This window comes from Anolis sagrei, chromosome 1 (genome assembly GCF_037176765.1).
Source record: "Anolis sagrei isolate rAnoSag1 chromosome 1, rAnoSag1.mat, whole genome shotgun sequence".
NCBI lineage: Eukaryota > Metazoa > Chordata > Lepidosauria > Squamata > Dactyloidae > Anolis > Anolis sagrei.
The window spans coordinates 245,563,575-245,586,530 of NC_090021.1; the positions used below are offsets into that span (position 1 = coordinate 245,563,575).

Genomic DNA, 22,956 nt, shown 5'->3' on the forward strand with positions numbered 1-22,956 from the left:
GACTCTGGGGGGTGGTGCTCATCTCTATTTCTAAGCCAAAGAGCCAGCGTTGTCCATAGACACCTCCAAGGTCATGTGGCCAGCATGACAGCATGGAGCACTATTACCTTCTCACCGGAGAGGTACCTATTGATCTACTCACATTTGCATGTTTTTGAACTGCTAGGTTGGCAGAAGCTGGGCCTAACAGCAGGAGCTCACCCTGCTCCCCGGATTTGAACCACCAACCTTTTTGTCAGCAAGTTCAGTGGCTCAGCGGTTTAACATGCTGTGCCTCGGGGGAGGGGGGGCACCAAGGGCCTGGTGTACTTTAAAAGAGATCTTATATACACCAGAAAATGATGGCTAAATAATGGAAACAGAAATAATATATATATTTCTCTTACATATTGGACCACAAATCGTGTAGTACTATACACCCTATTTACTCAAATCTAATGCTCACCTTTTTTGTCTAAATGACCTTGTCAAAGTTAGGGTGTGCATGAGATTCGCATCATACTGTAATCTTAGTGCTATTCCTGCTTCTTGGCAGGGGGTTGGACTGGATGGCCCATGAGGTCTCTTCCAACTCTTTGATTCTATGATTCTATGCTGAGCCAAAGCCAAAGGGGAAGCTGCTTCACTATTTGAAATTTATATCTCAAATTTAATGGCCAGACTCAGACTCAATGTTTTGCCATCCTGGGATTTGTAGTTTGGCGAGGCACCTGCATTCTTTGGCAGAGAAGGCTCAAGACTTGAAAAACTTCACGCCCACCCCATGACTCCATGGCATTGAACCAAGATAATTAAAGTGCATTCATCCTGCAGCAGAGAATGTAGCATCCCAAGGTTTCCTTTCCATTGCTGGAAGTTTTGGTGTTCTAAAGGAGAATTCTAAGTAGGCACCAACTGTAAGGGGCAAATGACAAAGAGAGCACTTTTTGCTGCTGCACATGACCTTTGGCAGCAAATAATCCCCCCCCCCCCTTTTTTTATTTCAGGGTTTTGAAAATGGAAGTGTGCATTAGATCTGATGGTGCATTAGACTTGAGTAAATATGGTATAAGTTCACAACTTTTTTTTTGACAAGGGACCATTGACCAGGGACGACTCTGCAACATTAGTATCAACAGGGTTACGAATCAATCTTTGGTCAATTTTAGATTTGGTTTGGTTATTTGGGGTGCTGATTCAGAAAACTGCATTGGATAGGCTACATGAGCTCTAGTTTCTGATACAGAACATAGGCCATCCAGTAGTCACCATCTGCTCGCCCACAGAAAACCATAGTGAATAATCTAGAGCTGATGTGGTAGTAGTAATCTTTTGTGGGCAGTCAGCCTCTCCCCTCCCAAATTCCCATTGCCTTGACATTATAAGAGGGTTTCGCAAGACCAGTTGCTCTTGTTGCTGCAGGGTTTTGAGGCAACGGTGTAGTAATGGTGAAGCCAGAGACCATATTTTCGTTCTTGGTGGTCCACGGACCACAGGTTGGGAACTACTGGTATAAGATATATAGTATTTGGAATTGTTGCATTTATACAAAAGTTTTTCAAATATGATGTTTCAATGTCAGTTGTGTCAGCAGAAATGAATTCATGGTCACTATTGAGGACTTCCAATTCATTTATCCTATCAGGAGAGAACCAAGATTACAGAGGTAATGTATTTAAAAAACACAAAGGTTAAAAACTTGTCATGATACTAAATGTCCTTTGACCAATAGTGGGCCCCTTGGAGTGCCTCTGGTATTCCTATAAGAAGGTCCTCCGTTGTGCATGTGGCAGGGCTCAGGCTGCATTGAAATAGGTGGCCTGTGCTCCAGTAGCCTGCCAGGGTCCGGGGGCAGCAAGGGAGAGTCGCAATAACACCAAGAAGGCCACAGCAGCCTTCAGAGCACCTGCTGTCTGTGAACTTGCTGCCCGGTTGTGCCAAGCACCAGAGCCTTGTCAGGGAAAGAAGGAAGGAAGGAGGGAGGGAGGGAGGGAGAAGGAAAGGAGGAAGAAAGGAAAGAAAGGAAAGAAAGGAAAGAAAGGAAAGAAAGAAAGAAAGAAAGAAAGAGGGAGGGAGGGAGGAAGAAGGAAAGGAGAAAGAAAGGAAAGAAAGGAAAGAAAGAAAGAAAGAGGGAGGGAGGGAGGAAGAAGGAAAGGAGGAAGAAAGGAAAGAAAGAAAGAAAGAAAGAAAGAAAGAGGGAGAGAGAGAGAGAGAAAGAAAGAAGGAAGGAAGGAAGGAGTGAGGGAGAAGTAAAGGAGGAACAAAGGAAAGAAAGAAAGAAAGAAAGAAAGAGGGAGGGAGGGAGAAAGAAGGAAGGAAGGAAGGAAAGAGGGAGGGAGGGAGAAGGAAGGAAAGAAAGAAAGAAAGAAAGGAAAGAAGGAAGGAAGGAAGAGGGAAGGAGGGAGGAAGAAGAGAGGGGGGAGGAAAAAGGAAAGAGGGAGGGAGGGAGGAAGAGAGAAAGAAAGAAAGAAGGAAGGAGAAAGGAAGGAAGGAAGGAAGGAAAGGAGGGGAAGGGAAGGGAGAGGAGAAAGAAAAGAAAAGAAAAGAAAAGAAAAGAAAAGGAGGGCCGGTCTCCTTCCTCGGCAGTCCGCGCCGGGGCTCCTTGGGTGGCGACGGGCAGGAGGCATCGGGGCGGAGAGCGGGGCCCTTCCTTCCCCGGGGAGCCTCCCTCCCTCCCTCCCTCCCTCCCCTTGAGTGGGCCGGGCCAAGAAGGGCTCTCGGGCGGGCGGACGGGCAGGCAGGCGGCGAGAAAGGCCAGAGCGAAGGAGAGCAGCGCTGCCCCCGCCTGGCCTGGCCGCGATGCCTGCTTCCCCGCCGCCTTCGCCTTCTCCTTCCCCTTCCCCCGCGAAGGCGGAGCGGCGCCGCTGGACCCTGGAGCGCTTCTCGGTCCTCTCCAAGAAAGGCAGCCTCAAGCCCTCGGCGCTGGAGCTGGCCGAGAACGCCCCCGACGCCCGCTACGCGCCTTTCTCGCTCTCGGCGCCCGGCCCCCCGGCCCCGCGCAGCCCGCCAGGCGGAGGAGGAGGAGGAGGAGGATCAGGCGAAGAGGAGGCGGTGGCGGCGCGGGTGGTGATGAGCGCCGACTTCCCGCGCCCCTCGGTCAACCTGGACCCGCGCGTCTCCATCTACAGCGCCCGGCGCCCGCTCCTCAGCCGCAGCCACATCCAAGGACGGGTCTACAACTTCCTCGAGAGACCCACCGGGTGGAAGTGCTTCGTCTACCACTTCACCGTGTGAGTCAGCGGGGGGGGGGGGGGGGGGAAGGGGAAAGGGGGAGGGGAGCCCTTCGGAGTTAGAGTAGGACGAGAGGAGGGGAGGGGAAGGAAAGGCAGCGGGCACCATCTCTCGCAGGAGTGGGCTCCCTCCCACCCAGGGCGCTTTGCATCCTGCCCGGGATGCTGGGGGCTGCAGTCCGCTTCCCACGAGCCCGGCCCCGGCAAGCAGGCGGCTCTTCCTCCTCCTCCTCCTCCTCCCTTCCCCACACGAAGCAACCCGCCTCGGCTCTTCGGGTTGTCCTGCGCAACCTCGCACACCTTCTCTCCATCGCATGACAGCTCAAAGTTGCTGCTTTGGTGCACTTCTAAAACACGTCTAACTTGGTACTTTGTTGTGCCACGCGCATCCAACGCAAGGCCAAGGACCGAGCATCATTGGTATTTGGTCCACGAGGCTTCCAAGAAGAGGTCAACATAGTTCCATGTGTACAGTCTTGCAGTTGCAAGCAACCCTTTGAAGGCAACCGTAAGGCAGTTGTGGCCTTTGGTGAAAAGACCTTTGACACCCTTGATTTATTCTACTATCACCACTCCCTCCCCTTCAATAAAATTACTAGAGAGAGACACACACAAAGACAGAGAGGATAAATGCAGTTTGACAGGACTTGGACTGCCAGGAACCCAATGCTGTGGAATCATTTTACAAGGTCTGGAGCAGGCACGGGCAAACTTCGGCCCTCCTGGTGTTTTAGGCTTCAACTCCCACAATTCCTAACAGCTGGTAAGCTGGCTGGGATTTCTGGGAGGTGAAGTCCAAAACACCTGGAGGACCAAAGTTTTCCCATGCTTGTTCTGGAGTCTTCTCCACCAAAAAGCGCCAGAGCCTTCTCAACTTGCAACACCCAGGTTTCCATAGCACTGGGCCATGGCATTTAAAGTGGTTTTGAACTTCCTTCGTGGTACAGTCTATATGCACCCCAGGCGTCGCTAGAGTTTGCTTGGTTTAAACCCTAAGTCTCCCTGAGTCCCTATAAGATAGGGTATAGGTAAAGGTAAAAGTTTCCTCCTGACATTTAAGTCCAGTTGTGTCTTAATCTGGGGGGTGGTGCTCATCTCCATTTCTAAGCTGAAGAGCCAGCATTGTCCGTAGACACCTCCAAGGTTATGTGGCCAACATGACTGCATGGAATACCATTACTTTCCTACCAGAGTGATTGCTATTGATCTACTCACATTTGCATGTTTTTGAAATGTAGGTTGGCAGGAGCTGGGGCTAAAAATAGGAGCTCACTCCGCTCCCCAGATTCAAACTACCAACCTTTCAGTCAGCAAGTTCAGCAGCTCAGTGGTTTAACCTACTGCACTACTGGGGTATAGGTAATGCCACCAAATTAACAAGCAAACGGATAACTGCAATAGGCATGCTCATACTTGGGAGTCATTTCCGTTAGGTTCAGTGGAGGATGCAGCCAGCCCTCCGCATCCACAGATTCTGCATTCACAGATTAAACCATACATTTCTTTAAAATTCCCAAAAGCAAATGTTGATTTTGCCATTTTGTGCAGGGACACCCTCTTACTGTGCCATTGTACATAATGGGACTTGAGCATCCACAGATTTTGTTATCCATGGAACCAAACCCCAGTAGATACCAAGGGTTCACTAAACTTCTAGGAAAGAGTTTGTAGCATTTATTTGTTTGTTTAAGATATTTCTCCCTCTGCCTTTCTCTGCGGCTGGACCCAAAGCGGTTAAAAAGATAAAGGTTTCCCCTTGACATTAAGTCTAGTTGTGTCCAGCTCTGGGGGGTAATGCTCATCTCCATTTCTAAGTTGAAGAGGCAGCATTGTCCGTAGGCATCTCCTAGGTCATGTGGCCAGCATGACTGCAAGAAGTGCCATTACCTTCTCGCCAGAGTGGTGCCTATTGATCTACTCACGTTTGCATGTTTTCAAACTGCTAGGTCGGCAGAAGCTGGGCTTAACAGTGGAAGCTCACCATGCTCCCTGAATTCGAATCGCTGACCTTTTGATCAGCAAGGTAATCAGATCAGCAGTTTAACATGCTGCACCAAACCAAAGTGGTTTACAACATATGAAACACACAATATCAACAATAAAACATACAATAAACAAATTAAAACATACTTAAAATATACTGCAGGCGACGTATGTAACAATTCATTGTAAGATCCTCAGATGTGTTTGTCACACAGAAGTCTGTTTTCCCCTTTTTAGCTTGTGATGCCTGTCTTACAGAATATGCGTTTTTAGTAATCCCATCAGTATAAGACCTTGGGTGGAGGAACAGCTCTGTTGGGTAGCAGCTCTAGGTGTGTTTCCAGACAGGCCCCCTTGAACCATGTACCTGTTATGCCCAATGGAAAGTTCCGCTGTGGATTGCTCAGTGCTGAAGGTCTTGGAAAAGCTTTTTTTTTTTTTTTACTGCAACTCCCAGAAGACTTTTGGGGGGAAGTTGCAATCCAAAAAAGTAACATTCTTAAGGTCTGGATCTATTTGATGAGTTGCGCACATACTTCTTTGTGTGTGTTCCATTCATTCGTAATGTGATTAGGGAAGCAATACATTGTGTGCCAAGAACTTTTTATGCTGGCTGGAGCAGCAGAGTCCATAAATTGTTGCTCATAAGAGAGTACTTTAAAGCAGCCATTTATCTGCATCAGTTGGTTGATTGTTCAGAGCCAGGGGTTACCTGCACTACTGCACATAAGCCCATGTAGCAAACACTTGGTTGCTGTTTGGGGGTGCATCAACAGTGCATAATTAATGCAGATAGACACCAGTTTAACTGCCATGGCTCAATGCTATGGAATCCTGGGGGCTGTAGATTTACAAGCCTTTTCTGCCCAAAAGTGACAGCTCCTCACCAAGCTACAAATCTCAGAATTCCGAAGCATTGAGCCATGGTGGTTAAAGCAGTGTCAAACTGCATTAATTATACAGTGTACAGCCAGCCTTGTTCTAGGTCCCAAACAGGGAGGGAGGTTTTGAGAGGAAGAGAGGCAGGAGGGGAAACCCCTTCTTCCACCACTTTCCCGCCATTAGCCTATCACGTTATTTGGAGAGGCAAAACATGTTTGAAACCTTGCAGAGTAGGAGGGGATTTGGAGTGAAAAAAATTGTGCTTGGTTCATTTCTCACTCATCACTTCTTAATTCTCAATCTCCCATTCTGCAAATTTCCAAATATGTGTTTGCCTTTCACCATATACAATACACAGGGAGGGAAGGGATGAAATGCAATCAGGAGCAACAAAGTGACCAAGAAGAAACACGAAGCTTTTGTTAGTTTGTGTTTGCATGCAGTTGGAAGTTAGGTCCTAGGCCTGAACCATCAGGCGCTGAGAGATCAATTCTTTTAAAAGAATTGGTACACTATGATGTTTAATATAATCATATGGATTGATATCTTGCTCTTTTGATAGCAATTCATTTCAGGCAAGTCAAAAGAAAACTGAATGCTGTTCTACTCAATCAGAATAAGACTATATTTTATGGTTATGGTAGCTTAAGATCACAGACCCAATCACATTTACATCAGTGTAACTTCTACTTAAACTGATGAGATATTAACTTCTGTGGTGCATGCTTAGGATTATTTCCAAAAAGCAGCATTACTTGGAAGTAATTTTCATTGACACTGATAAGCTCACAATTCTCTTTCATGTCAAAATAGCTGAGAAGTAGCTAAGTGGATAATAGACCAACTGAAGCTGTGTTAAATCCAAAACCCTCTCAGGACACATTTCCACGGCCCCCATGTGCCAGAGCAGATCTGGAGTCAGGTACCCTAGATCAACTTGAGGGGATTCTTCACAGCTAGCCTTTGAGCTGGTTCAGCAGCAGAAAAGTGTCCATAGCACAGAGCCATCCCAGTGGCAGGAAGGACTCTGCATGCTGTGGAAGGACTCTCCCCAGGCTGCCAAGCTTGTGAAGAGCAGGATAGCTGTGTAAACAATTGCAATCTGTTCCGAAGTGAAACCTACCTAACTCTTTACACATGCCCAAAATGTGGGTGAGCTTTGGGACATCCCCAGACTTTGAGTAACATGGGGCAAGGATGCATTAGATGATCTTGCCAGGTGTGAGGGTTTAGTCAACTTTGTGCATCACGTGGATTGCACAAAGTCTATTCACCCATGGCCTACCTCATTTAGTCCATGTAGATAGGCCCTTACTCTAGAAATGTTTGGAAATACTATTTTGGTCCTGGCCTAACTTTGTACCAGAATGGGTGGTTTTGTCCCTGGATTGAAGAGGTCTGGATTTGACTTGAAATGCCCCGTCTTTGCTCTGCCTGTCCTCATTTTGGTTGTTTTGCCAGATAATCTGAGCCAGCAAAGTAGAGTGCCAGCAGATCTGATCTAGTTGTGCTAGCTGATCTGAAGAAAGGGGCTATTAAGACATTTGAACCAGATGAAGGTCAATTCAGCTGATACAAGAGGTGTTTGCCTGTTCCTAACCTTTACAGCTGGCAATTGTTTGGGTTTGGATTGCAGGGCCCAAAAGTGTATTTTTAATGGCTGAAATACAAATGATCTTAATCTGATCTAGTATGTGCAGCTACATTTCCCTAAAAACCCTTTTGGTAGAATTGTGTATGTTACGGTAGGTAAAATGGCTCTTAATGTAATGCATTTTTTTAAAAAAGAATGTATGTACATATCCATAAACACTACTGTTCACTACTAAGTAATCATTTTCATACTCCTGCTTTATGAGTTGTATGGTTGGGTTGCAAGTGTTGAGCATATGTACCCTTATAGACTTTACTGAAAATACTTTTTTAATGCAATACATAAACCAAGAACATGAAAACCTAAGTATATACTAGAACACAGAATGGCATTATTGGTTTTTTTCATTTCTTTTAAAGCTGGCAGAAATGAGTTATTTCCTTATGTTGACATGTTTAATATAATGCTGGTTTCAATTGCAGCAAATATTTCCTGAAACTTTTAAAAAGTAATAAATGAAAGCTGTAAACAAAACAAATAAGTTGAGGTTTGTTTGTATATTTTATCTAGTCAGAATTACGTTTTCAAGGCAGAGTCTTACATATCCCACAAGAACACCGTTTGTGTTTTAAAAATAGCTTCAGAACTGTGACTTTGTGAGGAACATCCTGATTCTATGGTATGATACTTTGACTGAAAGAGTCTTCTACTTACTCTGGCTAACACTTAAAGGTTTAGAGTTCCATGTAGCACGCTGTTCAGTGGCTCTCCATTCAGAACAGGTGTTTTTCTCTGTAGCATTACCAACGACTGGAAGAAACAGGTTTATAATATCATAGTAAAAATGCCCGAGTCATGGGGGAAAACATAAAATTTATTTACATACGGTGTCTGTAACATGCAACTAATTTTCATTTGAAAGTTACAGTACATGTTAACGTTTGCACAAGTACTTGTTGTTCAACAATGTTAAAGGAACAACTAAACCAAAGGTAAGCAAGGTAAACTCTGGACCAGTGGTTCCCAACCTTTGGTTCTCCAAGTGTTTTGGACTTCAGCTCCCACAGTTACTACCAGTTGGGACCTGGCTGGAATTTCTGGGAGTTGAACTCCAAAACACCTGGTGGACCAAATGTTGGGAACCACTGGCCTAGATAATAATTGGAAGGAGGCCCACCGTGGAATACCATATATATAAGCTCTATTTCAGACTGGGTCTACACTGCCTTATAATGCAGTTTGAACTGCATTATATGAGTCTCTACACTTTCCTCCAGCCTCAGAGGAAAGCAATGTCAAACCATCTCTGGATATTCATTGCTTAAGAGAAAAACACCATTAAATATAAAACAGGGTGGGGGCACAAATGGGAGTATAGGAAAAAAAACTCAATATAATTAAGCAGACAGCCCGTGCAAAGATGCAGCTTGTTGCTCTCACTTCTGTTTTTCCTTAAATTGACTTGATACTTATCACTATTATTTGGACCTCACAGAAAATACGTGAGGTAAGGCACTAATATTCCATTTGCACATGTGAGAAGACAGGGCCTAGTTGAGAAGGAATGGCCAAATGGAGATGTAAGCTGATACAAACTTTGGGCACATCTACACTGGCCACTTAGGGCAATTTCAAATTGTTAATGAGGAAATCAGTTTTCCAGGGTAGGTGATTTGTAGAACCACTTGGAGACCCAGACAGTGATTATACAAATTACAGAGGCTGGCCTCAAACCAGTTCCAGGATCCACAGCATCCATTTTTTTTAAAAAAATCCCTCCCTCTGGAATATGCTTGTGTGCATCAGTATAAAACTTTGGCTGTCCTCACAATGATTTCCATTCTGTGGAGCCAGTTTTACCCTACAATGTAGTCTACATTGGAGTATATATAGGGTTTTCTTTTAGGGCCCTTCCACGCAGCCCTATATCCCAGAATACAAAGGCAGAAAATCCCACAATATCTGTTTTGAATTGGGTTATCTGAGTCCACACTCAAATAATGCGGGATTTCCTGCCTAGATATTCTGGGGTATAGGGTTGTGTGGAAGGGCCCTTGGACTTTCCCTCAACTTTGCTTATTCTGGTTTACAGCACTTAAATCACATGACAGCATACCCTAGCCACTTCCTCTACCCAGTGTAAGTGAGCCTGCTGTCTACTTCATTTTGCTTTGTTCTGCAGATCTGTTTGTGAACAGCTGGACCTCTGGAATTTGTTAAGAACCATACGATTGAGGAAAAGTGATATCACAATGCAATTGTAAGGGCTGTGTCCATTATAAGGCAGAATAATGAGCCAGTCTCCTCAGAAGCAGATGATAAGAGGTGGCAGCAAGAGGGTCTTGCTACAGCATCATCCCTCTATAACAGCTGGTAAACTGGCTGGGATTTCTGGGAGTTGTAGGCCAAAACACCTGGGGACCCCAGGTTGAGAACCACTGCTCTATAACATTGGTTCTCAACCTGTGGATCCCCAGGTGTTTTGGCCTACAACTCCCAGAAATCCCAGCCAGTTTACCAACTGTAAGGGTTTCTGGGAGTTGAAAGTCAAAACTCCTGGGGACCCACAGGTTGAGAACCACTGCTCTATAATATTTATTCATTACTCAAGGCTTATGTAGCCAAAACAACTATTTAAGGGTACTTTGAGTAATCTCCCAGCATTGCCAAATAAAAACTGAACCTGCTATTAGAAGGGAAAATGGGAAGCCATAGAAATAAAATATTGCAAAAGAGTGCATGGCCAATTGTCTGTTACCTTAAACATGAGTGCTCCACAGAGCAACATTTGCATATTTGGTTGACAGTAACTTGCAAAGGTATATCCAAATTGCAGCTTCTAGATCCATTGTAGTTGGATGTCCAGGAAATGGAACCAGAAAAAACAAAGGTACTGTTGCATCAGTTTTTCCATATCTTTTATGTGGATTGTGTAACTTACTCAGAGCTTATAGGAAGCCACCTTTTACCAGGGCAGGTCATTTAACTGGCATTGACTTTCCAGGAATCCAGGCTAATACTTTTAATTGACGATACTGAATGTGTACTTGAGCTATGGTCCCCCTTTTCTTCTCATCTGGGCACTCCTAATGGTTCAACACAAGCAGAATATACATTAATGCCGTTTTTGGGAGCTGGATGTATGGAATAGATCCTCAGTATGCCAAGTGCTACTCCAAAAGTGTGCTTGTAAATAACCACAGTATTCAAAACCTGTATGGGAAGTGGAAATTCTTACTTTTGCATGGGCAGGCATATTCTAAGCAGTACTCGGGTTAAATGATGCTACTGCTAGTAAAGAGAAATGTTGAATTCAACATACTATTGTATTTGTATTTCTTCCCTGGTTTTAATAGCAGCTTTTATAGAAGCTTGCTATACAGTAGATCTAGAAAGTAAACCCATCAAAGGAGAGAGTAATTCCCCTTTCCACAGTCCCAATACACTGATCAAATTTGGAATCCTCTGAAACATTCCTTTTTAAAAAATAAGCTTATTAAATGTTAAAATGTGTGATCCAGTCACAGATTTCCTGTGTCACATGTAGTCAGGCTCTATGAGTGCAAGCTGGGAAGTTCTGAGTTCAAATGTTCTCTCGGATTCAGTTGTCCCCCTTTGCATATGAGAACAATGGCATTGATTTATCTGAGATATTGCTTTAAGATTTAGATAATGCAGGTGGAACATTATTTATTGTTAGTATTATTTCAGACCTGTATGACAAAGCTTAGTAGCAAAATGCAAGCACAGATAAATACAGTATTCTGTGACTCATTTTGAACTATGTCTATGCCACAGACCATCCTTATGATTTTACTTTCCAAATACTGAAATGTTGTTTACTACCACTGATTTCAGCACATCTTAAATTCCCTCACATTTCTGCACCCATTTATATTGAACCATGTATTGCTGATAAAATTGGGGTTTTACTTTCAAATCCTAATTGCAGTCCAATTCATATTGGGGACTTTACCTACTAAGGACTTTACTGGAGCTGGCTTGCATTTACTGTGCAAAGAAGGGTTATGGAGTCCCAATTGCTGCCCCCCCCCCTAAAGTTTAGCTATTAAGGCATCTGCTCTTTAAAATACCTGATCTATGCAGTCTCTTTCTGCTAGCTATCTGTCAGTTGGAGAATAAGTAATTCAAAATTATGAACATTATAGTTGCTCGATCTTGCCTGTGCATTCAACTGTTTATCCCACTTCCTGACTTTTGTTGTTTGCATTTATAGCTCACTGTAGGTGTAACATCATTTCATAATCTCACCCACCCTCATGGCAGCCCTGTGAGATAAGTCACAGGTTGGGAATGAAGGATGTAAGATGATCGCTTGCCTCAAATATCCCAATGAGTCTTTGGGTGGAACTACTTTGTAAACCCAGATTTTGACCCACCTGGAACTCTTCCCTATGGGACTACATGTAACCGATGAAAGAGAATGATGTTTACAGAAAATGCAAATGATCCAGTTTTGTCTGTAATGGGGCCTTAATTGAATAATGCCTGTATGATTGTGTTTGCTTATTTTCTTTGTTAAATGCATAATTGATGCTGAGGGGTCCTGGATAGTGTACATAAAATTACACTTAAAAAGCTATATAGAATATGACAGAGAAAACCAGCTACAATACTGTACCAGCACAATAGTGGGGAAATTCTGTTAAGTAGCAGCTTACAGGTGTAGACATGAAAAATTAATGCATTGTAACAGAGATGCCAAAAAGGCTTATGAAAACTCTTCACTTGTTTTCATAGGCTACACTCGGGAAATAAGATTGAGCTGCTGTATACTGACCGTGTATTATCTAATTGGGTCAAAAGTGATTCAGTGGCCATTTGCAAGGTTGATGGCAGTGTCATTAAAACATTCAGCTACATAAAAGAAGTAGATTAGCTGTTGGAATTTAAAACATATTTGAAGACTTATCTCTTCCAGCAGGTCTACCCAGCCAGTTTTAATCACAAATTTTAAATTTGCGTCTTATGTTTAATCTTTTTTTGGGTGTATATTAATATGTATTTTATAGAAGTATGCTTTAATATTTGTATTTATAGAATGTTTTTAGATGGTTATGTGTTTTTAGTGATATTGTAATCTGCTTCAAGCTATGAGGAGACAAGAAATAAATAAAATGATGATGATGATGATGATGATGATGATGATGATGATTTGATACACAACAAGATTACTACACAATAAACAAGATCACTATGCTGGCTGTTGTATTGGATCACATGTCGGACACTTCCCAAGTGTCTAGGACTATGTGATGTATCAGCTAATAATGTGTGTGGATCTGAGTAGGGTGGCCTTTTGCAGCTCACAGATGATAATTTTATTAGCACCAATTGTTTCCAATTGCTGGTCAAGGTCTTTAGGCACTGCACACAGTGTGCCGATCACCAGCGGGACTGCCTTTACAGGCTTGTGCCAGAGTCTTTGTAGTTCGATCTTTAAAGCCTCGTATTGTGTCAGCTTTTCCAGTTGCTTCTCGTCAATTCTGCTGTCGCCTGTGATTGCAACATCGACGATCCATACTCCCCCCCCCCCATGATCATGAGGTCATCATCATCATCATCATCATCATTATATGGTGATTGCTAGGTGATTTTAGTGACTTTGGTGGCATTAGTCTTCAGTCGATGTTTGAAGAAGTTCAGTTTCTTGAATGCTAGTGATGGCATGTGAATGTGATTTCTCAGTGAGTAGAAAAATACTAATGGTCTTCTTGCATTTAAGGTGGAATACGATGTATTCATGTTTTGTAAATTAAGTCCTATTTAGACATAATATAGAAAGAAAGGCTGTGCCTTTTATTTGGCCCAGAAACTGTATGGAATGTGCCAGGAGTACCAAAGAGAAGAATTCCAAATACCACTCACATTGTTGTAGATGGGGGCTTTTCTTCCCCACATTTAGCTGCTATCCAGCATGATGATGATTTGATACACAACAAGATTACTACACAGTAAACAAGATCACCCTCGAAACATTCCTCTGGGGCAGGAGCATTTGAGAGATACAAGGGACTGGGTCAGCCCTGGTTAGAAGTACTTGCATGGGAGATTACAAATGTTTTTGGCTAGATTTCAAAGGAAGGAACTAGCAAAACTACCCAAGTTTTCCTAAGATAATTCTATGAAATTCACAGGGTCACTATAAGTTGACAGGTGACTTGAAGGCATGCACACACACACACTCCCATAGAAAGTGTTTTGATCTGCCAGGCAATTTTTCAATTCCAGTGAAGATTACTTAGCAAGCTTAGTTTACAATATTAGAGATACTGTGAATATAGAGGAAGTTATTTTCTCAAGTGGTATATTTGCCAAGTGATTAGAAGATAGCTTTGAAGTAGTTACATAATTGGGCAGAAGGTAATGAAAGTTAAGCTACACTTGGATTTTTTTCTGACAAGGAAATTTTGTATTGCTCTAGAACAGAACAGAACTATTTCCCGAAGTTCTTAAAATTGCAGTCTAATTAATTTTAATGGGTTAGGCTGAGAATATGTTTTACTTATACACTGAAATAACTTAGGTTAGTAAATGTATAACACTGGCTGGATAATGACCATACATTCTGATCAAAACTCTCTTTGTACACAAAGCACCTGGGGAGGGTTGGGAAGGGTGAAGCATGATGCTAATGTCCCCTAGTAAATAGTAAATAACAGTCAGATGAGATTTTGAAATGGTGTAACTTTTTAAAATTCTGATTGATCCCAAAGTAGCTAGAAGTCTGTCCAGATCTACGTACACTGAATACTCTAGTTCCGAACTTGAGCACTATAACAAATTTTCTTTTTCAGTTTCCTCATCTTGTATCCTAAAGTGGAAAGTCCTTCTTCATTATAGGATAACATTGTGGGCTCACTAAGTACCGCTGCCTGAAAGGGAAAGTTGTATCAGTCATCACTTACTTTATTTACAACAGTCCTCACCCCCCATCCTGAGGCTGACAAACTTTTATTCATAAAGATATATAGAAGAGTGTATATATGCTTCAAGAGTGTGTTAGAATTCCTTTTCTATTTCATTTATATCATGAGTAAAATCCTATATTTTCCATTAATTATCACTTTATTAATTTGTAGTAATGTATAGTTGTTTTCTTCCAGGTTCTGTATGTTGGAGTAGCACTAAATCCCAAACTGCCACCATCTGTAAAATGGGAAATTGTTATATATTTTCTGTGTCTCAAAGTGGAGCTTTATTTTGTTGTGACTCCTGCTTTCTAAAACACTATCTTTTGGTGTCTGAATGATTTTTGAGTGTGGCAGATTTGTAGTTTGGTGTGGCACAAGCATTCTTGAAAAGACTCTGTAAAATTGCAACTCCCATGATTCCATAGCATTGAGCCATGGCGGTTAAAGTGGTGTCAAACTTCTACAATGTAGATGCACCCATAGGTACTCAAAGAACCTTAAAGACTGGGAAGAGGGGCCATCCAGTCTAATCCTCTGCTATGCAGGAATGTATAATATGTAATACATATGTGACCAATATGAAACCAGCTAGCAAAGTTTTCTATCTCTTAGAAGTATGTCAAAAACCCTTATGCTGCAGAAGAGATTCAAGACAGCAATCTGGGAAACCAGCTTGAAATCATCTGGATAAGAATCAAGGGAACTGGGACTCAAAAAGATGTCGTTGTAGGCGTCTACTACAGACCCCCAAGCCAGGAGGAAGAACTTGATGAAGTCTTCTGCCAACAGTTGACCAAACAGGCACAGAGAAGAGATGTAGTAGTCATGGGCGATTTCAACTATCCCGATATTTGCTGGAAAACAAACTCGGCCAAGAGTACAAGGTCCAACAAATTCCTCGCTTGCCTTGCAGACAATTTCATGGTCCAGAAGGTAGAAGAGGCAACAAGGGGATTGGCTACTCTTGATCTCATCCTAACAAATGCGGAGGACCTGATCGATGCGGTCGAAGTGGTAGGATCCTTAGGGGCAAGTGACCATGTGCTCCTGCAATTTGAGGTACAAAGGAAGGCCGAAACTAAGACAAGTCAAACCCGCATTTTGGACTTTAGGAGAGCTGATTTCCAAAAAATGAAGGAAATGCTGAGCAGCATTCCGTGGACACAGATACTAAAAAACAAGGGAGTTACAGATGGATGGGAATTTCTCAAGAGTGAAATACTCAAGGTGCAATTGCAAACCGTGCCAACAAAGAGAAAAAATAGGACAAGTGCAAAGAAGCCAGAATGGATGTCCAAAGAACTTCTAACTGTGCTAAGACACAAAAGAGACATGCACAAGAAGTGGAAAAAGGGAGAAATCACCAAAGAAGAATTCAAACAAATAGCCAACACCTGTAGGGAAAAGGTCCGCAAGGCTAAAGCAAAAAACGAGCTCAGACTTGCCAGGGACATTAAAAACAATAAAAAGGGCTTCTATTCTTATGTCAGTAGAAAAAGGAAAAACAAGGAGGCGATAGGACCTCTTCGAGGAGAAGATGGGGCAATGCTGACAGGGGATAGGAAAAAGGCAGAACTACTTAATGCCTTCTTTGCCTCGGTCTTCTCACAAAAAGAGAGTCTTCAACCTCAGCAAGATGGAGTGGATGAGGGATTGGAGGACATCCAACCCCAAATTGGGAAAGAAGTCGTCCAGGAATACCTGGCCGCTCTTAATGAGTTCAAGTCCCCAGGGCCAGATCAACTACACCCCAGAGTATTGAAGGAACTAGCGGAAGTCATTTCGGAACCATTGGCAACCATCTTTGAGAGTTCTTGGAGAACGGGAGAAGTTCCAGCAGATTGGAGGAGGGCCAATGTGGTCCCAATCTTCAAGAAGGGAAAAAAGGATGACCCAAACAACTACCGTCCGGTCAGCCTCACGTTGATACCGGGCAAGATTCTGGAAAAGATTGTTAAGGAAGCGGTCTGCAAACACTTAGAAACAAATGCAGTCATCGCTAATAGTCAACATGGATTTATCAAAAACAAGTCATGCCAGACTAATCTGATCTCTTTCTTCGATAGAGCTACAAGCTGGGCAGATGTGGGGAATGCCGTGGATGTAGCGTACCTGGATTTCAGTAAGGCCTTCGACAAGGTCCCCCATGACCTTCTGGCAAGGAAACTAGTCCAATGTGGGCTAGGCAAAACTACGGTGAGGTGGATCTGTAATTGGTTAAGTGGACGAACACAGAGAGTGCTCACTAATGCTTCCTCTTCATCTTGGAAAGAAGTGACAAGTGGAGTGCCGCAGGGTTCCGTCCTGGGCCTGGTCCTGTTCAACATCTTTATTAATGACTTAGATGAAGGGCTAGAAGGCATGATCATCAAGTTTGCAGACGACACCAAATTGGGAGGGATAGCCAATAGTCCAGAGGACAGGAGAAGAATTCAAAACGATCTTGACAGATTAGAGAGATGGGCCAAAACTAACAAAATGAAGTTCAACAGTGACAAATGCAAGATACTCCACTTTGGCAGAAAAAATGAAATGCAAAGATACAGAATGGGGGACGCCTGGCTCGAGAGCAGTACGTGTGAAAAAGATCTTGGAGTCCTCATGGACAACAAGTTAAACATGAGCCAACAATGTGATGTGGCGGCAAAAAAAGCCAATGGGATTTTGGCCTGCATCAATAGGAGCATAGTGTCTAGATCTAAGAAAGTAATGCTACCCCTCTATTCTGCTTTGGTTAGACCACATCTGGAATATTGTGTCCAATTCTGGGCACCACAATTCAAGAGAGATATTGACAAGCTGGAATGATCATTTTAGTCACCCTCCTCTGGACACATTACAGCTTGTCAACATCTCCCTTCAATTGCGGTGCTCAGAATTGGACACAGTATTCCAGGTGTGGTCTGAGCAAGGCAGAATAGAGAGGTAGCATGACTTCCCTGGAACTAGACACTAGACTTCTATTTATGCAGGCCAAAATCCCATTGGCTTTTTTTTTGCTGTCATGTAACATTGTTGGCTCATGTTTAACTTGTTGTTCACAAGGGCAGCAAGATCTTTTTCACATGTACTGCTGCCGAGCCAGGCATCGTCCCCCATTCTGTATCTTTGCATTTCCTTTTTTCTGCCTTAGTGGAGTATTTTGCATTTGTTAGAAATGAAGATCTCTTCAGTGTCTTTGGTCATTATTTTATTTAAATGTTACAAGACCCATATGGACATGACTTTGCTAGGAGGAATGGCTAATTGATCAGATATGAATCACAAGTCTTGAATTGTTCAAATCCAAAATATATCACAACAAATCCATTTGTTTTTGCTGTGATATATTTTGGAACTAAAAATCCCCGAATTCCCTGTTGGGAATTGCTACTGCTTCCTCTGAGGCAATAGAAACTTTGTCTTGCTATTTTAAAAAATCAAACCAAGAACTAAAGCAACAAATACAGAAGCCATGTATGTGCTATATTTTACATGTGGTTTATGCTGGACAGTTATTGAACTTTCATGATGAACAAATTACAGTAGAGTCTCGCTTATCCAACCTTCGCTCATCCAGCGTTCTGTATTATCCAATGTAGTATGCTTCCCACCTGGATACACAGCTGTTTCAATACATTGTGATGTTTTGGTGCTAAATTCGTAAATACATAACATTACCATATATTGAACTGCTTTTTCTGTCGATTTGTTGTAAAACATGATGTTTTGGTGCTTAATTTGTAAAATCATAACGTAATTTGACTTGTAATAAGCTTTTCCTTAATCCCTCCTTATTATCCAACATTTTCGCTTATCTAGTGTTCTGCCGGCCCGTTTATGTTGGATAAGTGAGACTCTACTGTAGCTGCATTGTATTTGAAATGAGCTCCTGTTTGACCTATAACAAGGAGTTTTTCCTCTAATGTAATTAAAAGATATGGGAATTCCAATAGACTAATTGAATGTATAGGCTTAAATCGTATAGGTCATAGGCTTAAATCCAACTACACCTTTTGTCTCCAGTATCCCAGAACCCAAAGTAAAACAAAGGTTATTGCTGGAAGGCCCAACTGATCACCAGTGACTTCTGGATCTTAAAGTGCAGTAAATGGAATTGAACTAGTTTGGCAAAGACAGGGGTTGCTCTGAAATTTCATTGAAATTCTGGAACAGCCCACAATTCAGGGAGAGTATGGACAGCATGCTGCTTTCAGTGTAAACATTCACATGAGCCAGTGCTACCACCCCCTTTCCCTGTGCTTACCCCCCTCTTTCTCCCTTACTGCATGGGTGCCTTTGCTAGAACTTTTGCCTCCTTCATCTCAGTCGAACACCCCAATAATTCTTTTAACAGAGTTGCAAACATTACATTTGTAAAAGCAAAGTAAGATGGAATATTCTTAAGGGCTTCTTTTATAGGTTCTGTTAGTGTCTAGGAGACTTAGGGTGCATCTACACTGTAAAATTAATGCAGTATGACACCACTTTAATGACCATGGCTTTGAAGTTTGGTGAGATACCAACACTCTTTGGCAGGGGAGTTTATAGACCTTGTAACACTACAACTCACATGATTCCATAGCATTGAGTCATGACAGTTTGAATCAAACTTCATTAATTCTACAGTGGAGAGGCATCCTCAAAAAGGGAACCCGAACACAGGACTTTAAATCTCTTGGATCTCAGTGGGCCCTCTAGTGGTCAAATGGTAAAACTTAATAAGGCATATGCATTGCCAAGGTTAAGATAAAATCAAATGCATGAAATATATCATCTGCATGGGGCAGACTTCATTTTATTCATTTGTCTTCCACATAGGAAACGTGCATTTGAGCACTCACATATAGTGAACAGTTTCTTCAACAGTGGAGCAGGCATAGATGCATGACCCGTCGTTTGATTTTATTTATTTATTTATTTATTTACAGTTCTTATATTCCGCCCTTCTCACCCCGCAGGGGACTCAGGGCAGATTACAGTAAACACATATATGGCAAACATTCAATGCCAGTTTGACAAACAACATTTAACAGACAAAGGCTATTTAACTTTTTTCTGGCCGCCAGGGGAGCTGCTGCTTTTCATCGTCCATCAACGACACCGATGAATTTCTTCCGCATTCCACATTCCCCGGAGTCTTCTTTCTTTATGGCCTCATAAATTAGTTAAATTTAGTTAAATTTAGCCTCCCACACAAGGTGGTCCCTTATTTTCCTACTTGACAGATGCAACTGTCTTTCGGGTTGCAAAGGTCGACAACGGGCTACACAATGGCTGGACACCCACTCCAGCCTGGGCTGGCTTCGAACTCATGACCTTTTGGTCAGAGTGATCTTTAATGTAGCTGACACTCAGCCAGCTGCGCCACAATCCCGGTGATGGATTGTAATTTTGGATTGTAACTCCCATCAGATCCAAGCAGGGACACTGGAAACTGCAGTCCTTAACACCTAGGAGAAGGACACTTTGTCCACCTCTTTTATAGATGCTGATTAAACAATGTCCACTGATTTCAGTTGGGGAATGAAACGTATAGATCAGGATCCAAAGAAGATTCTGCATGTGTGTGTGTACAGGTATGACATGTTTGCTCATTTGGACTGAGAAGCAGTCAACTTCCACTTTTGATTGTAGTTCCTCATGCTGCAACTAACTGCTGTTTTGAAGGAATTCTACAATCAGAAGCTATGTGTCTGTTTTGTATGAAGGAGAATGAAGGTGCCACATCATGAAGTGTAGCTGCTCTGTATGTGCAAAATATCTTCATACACATTATCCTTCAGAGTGTGTTTATGGAAAACCTATATAATTTAACTATTTAATTTTTATTGCACCATTACCTCAATTAAAGCTGTCATGCTTGCTCTCTGGTTAGTTTGTGGCTCTGGAAAGAAGTTGCATTTCAGAAACTTGAAACTTAAATTTTCAGTAGCTCCGCAAGTTAGACTTATGCCCTAGCTTTCTCCTTTTTTTTTTTTTTATCAAATATTATTAAAAGGGATATATTATTCTTCAACCTTGTACCAAAAGGTAGTCAAGTTGCTTTTCATAGTTAAATTTTTATGCCTCCTGTTCCGACAATAAAGCACCACATTTTAACAATGCCCCATTTACACTGCCATGCAGTGCAGATTGAAACTGTACTGTGTGGTCAGTGTAGAATCATATAATGCTATTTGACTGCATTATATGAGTCTACACTGGCCATGTAATGCAGTATCAAATTTTCTTTCTATTAGTTTTGCACTGGCATTGGCAGTGTAGATGGAGCCAATGCCAGTGCAAAACTAATAGAAAGGAAGGAAGAAAATCTGATTTCAGTGTACTTAATTATTCATGTAAGAGAAAACGTTACATATTTACAAATTACAAATTCCACACATGATAATTTACTAAATTATATGTTACTTCTTACTTAAAAATAGGCATCTGCCTGATTAAGGGTTCTTTTCAATGGGATATTCACTGAAGTTTTGAAATAAACCTATTTATTGACCTTTAGCATATGAATCTATTAATCAGTTTAAAGATAAACAAATGGCTGTATAAAATAAGTTAATAATTATATACAGTCGAGATGTGTCTCAGTTAACAAAGCCTCTCACAAAGAAGCACTTTTTTGCAACATCATTTTGCACTCACTCAGCTCCCTATTTTTCTCCTTGGTACCTGTTCAACTAGAAATATTTTCACAACTGATACTGAGAAGATTGCGGAGGAGGGCTGTAGAAATACAGATCTTTAGTACAGGGTTGTAGCAGTGTGCCTACTGTAGACAATGCAATTAAAACTTCAGTTGTGGAAAAAATGGATTCTGTTCCAACCAGTGCTGTGGTAGCTGTTTGTTTCTGCATAAAATAGAACTATTTGCTCCAGAAGCCCTTCTTGAGCTTGCATGAATAGGAGGACAGAAAGAAAAAGGATAAATGCTAGGCTTGTGGATTTCGGCTGAACCTTGATCCATTTCTGCTGGCCGGATTCCGGTAGACCCCCCCTATACATTTTCACATGACAGCTGGGCTCTTGTTGTTATGGCCATCCAACCAAGCTGGATTGGCCAAAGGGAACCAACCACTCTGAATCTGTGCACAAGCCTAGTTAATGCCTGTCTCATTGGCTATCTCCAGCATGCTAGAAAAGCCATAGATCTGCAAGTTTGGCCACCAATATCAAAATCATATGGAAAAGCAGAGGCTTGTGACAGAAAAAAGTAACCTTGGAGGATTTATTTTGGGAGAAGACTTTGAATGGTCTTTATAAGGTTAAAATGTTTTTGTTTACTCATGCAAGGCTTATCTGACATGGTTGTATTATTTCACGTGCACATGTTGTTAGTTTTTAATAAAAATGTTTGTTGAAACATGTTAAATTGTCCTTCTTTTCAGTGTAGTAGGAGCCTACTGCATTTTAAAATTGTTATTTCTGCCTCTGATACCAACATTTTTGTTAAAGAAAGACTGTCCAGGAATACATTGACTGAAGCACATCTGTATTTTCTTATTAGAAACTTTTGAAACTTAAAAAAATAGATTGCAGCCACATACCTGATTACTTGAAAGTAACTTTAACTGAATACAATGGAACTTACATCAGAATACACTAGCATCAAATTGCCCTGTGAATGAACAGACATCAGAAATAATACAGGATTCATAGCTAAGTGTGTTCCGAGTTCCAGATTTAAAACACACCTAGACAGGACTTGAATAATTTTTGCTTTCCCTGTACCCTGCTGTACATATTGTCATCACAGAAAACAGAGCTGCACTAGCACATTGAGAGATTGATGGAATCACAGCAATGTGGGATTCAATGAGAAACTAGCACCTCTGTGGAAAGTGTTGGAATGTTCCAGGGTGTCCTTGGGGATTAGTTGGTGTCTTTCACAACAAAGAACCCCCTGTCAACAGTCTTGGTCATGGGCAAACACCAGGCAAGCACACACAAGCTCTTATCAGCTCCAGTTAGACTGTTCCAAAAAAGCAATGTCATAAAAAACCTTCAGTGGCTGGCAATTCCAGAGCTCACTGCGAGAGTTGAAAAGAATTCCCAAACAACTTAGGCTGCTTATCAACTTTAATTGCTAGGCAGTGGAGAATTGCTGTTTGCTCAACGTCATCCAGTATTAGCAGCTCTGTCGTAGGTTGTGCTATGTGTGTGTGTGTGTGTGTGTGTTTGTGTGCCTTCAGTTGCCTGTTTGACTTACGATGACCCCATGAATTTCTTAGGGCATTCTTAGGTTAGAAGTATTCTGAAGTGGTTTTGCCAGTTTTGTCCTCTGAAATGCACAGTATGATTCTTGTATCTACAGGATATACAATCCAGCACTTTTTGCAAATACATGAAACTGTAGGTAATAGCAACTGCTCTA

The 22,956-nt window shown here is 42.1% G+C and overlaps 1 protein-coding gene across 2 annotated transcripts in view; it reads left to right on the top strand.

Annotated features, from left to right (window-relative positions):
* The first annotated feature begins 2,723 nt into the window (after positions 1-2,723).
* The window catches only part of KCNQ1 (potassium voltage-gated channel subfamily Q member 1), a 371,634-nt gene continuing 351,401 nt past the window's right edge, over positions 2,724-22,956 (top strand). For both annotated transcript variants that reach the window (XM_060768420.2, XM_060768431.2), the window contains exon 1: positions 2,724-3,209. In XM_060768420.2, the coding sequence (XP_060624403.2) occupies positions 2,779-3,209 (431 nt within the window). In that variant the 5' untranslated portion in view covers positions 2,724-2,778. The remainder of the gene's footprint in view (positions 3,210-22,956) is intronic.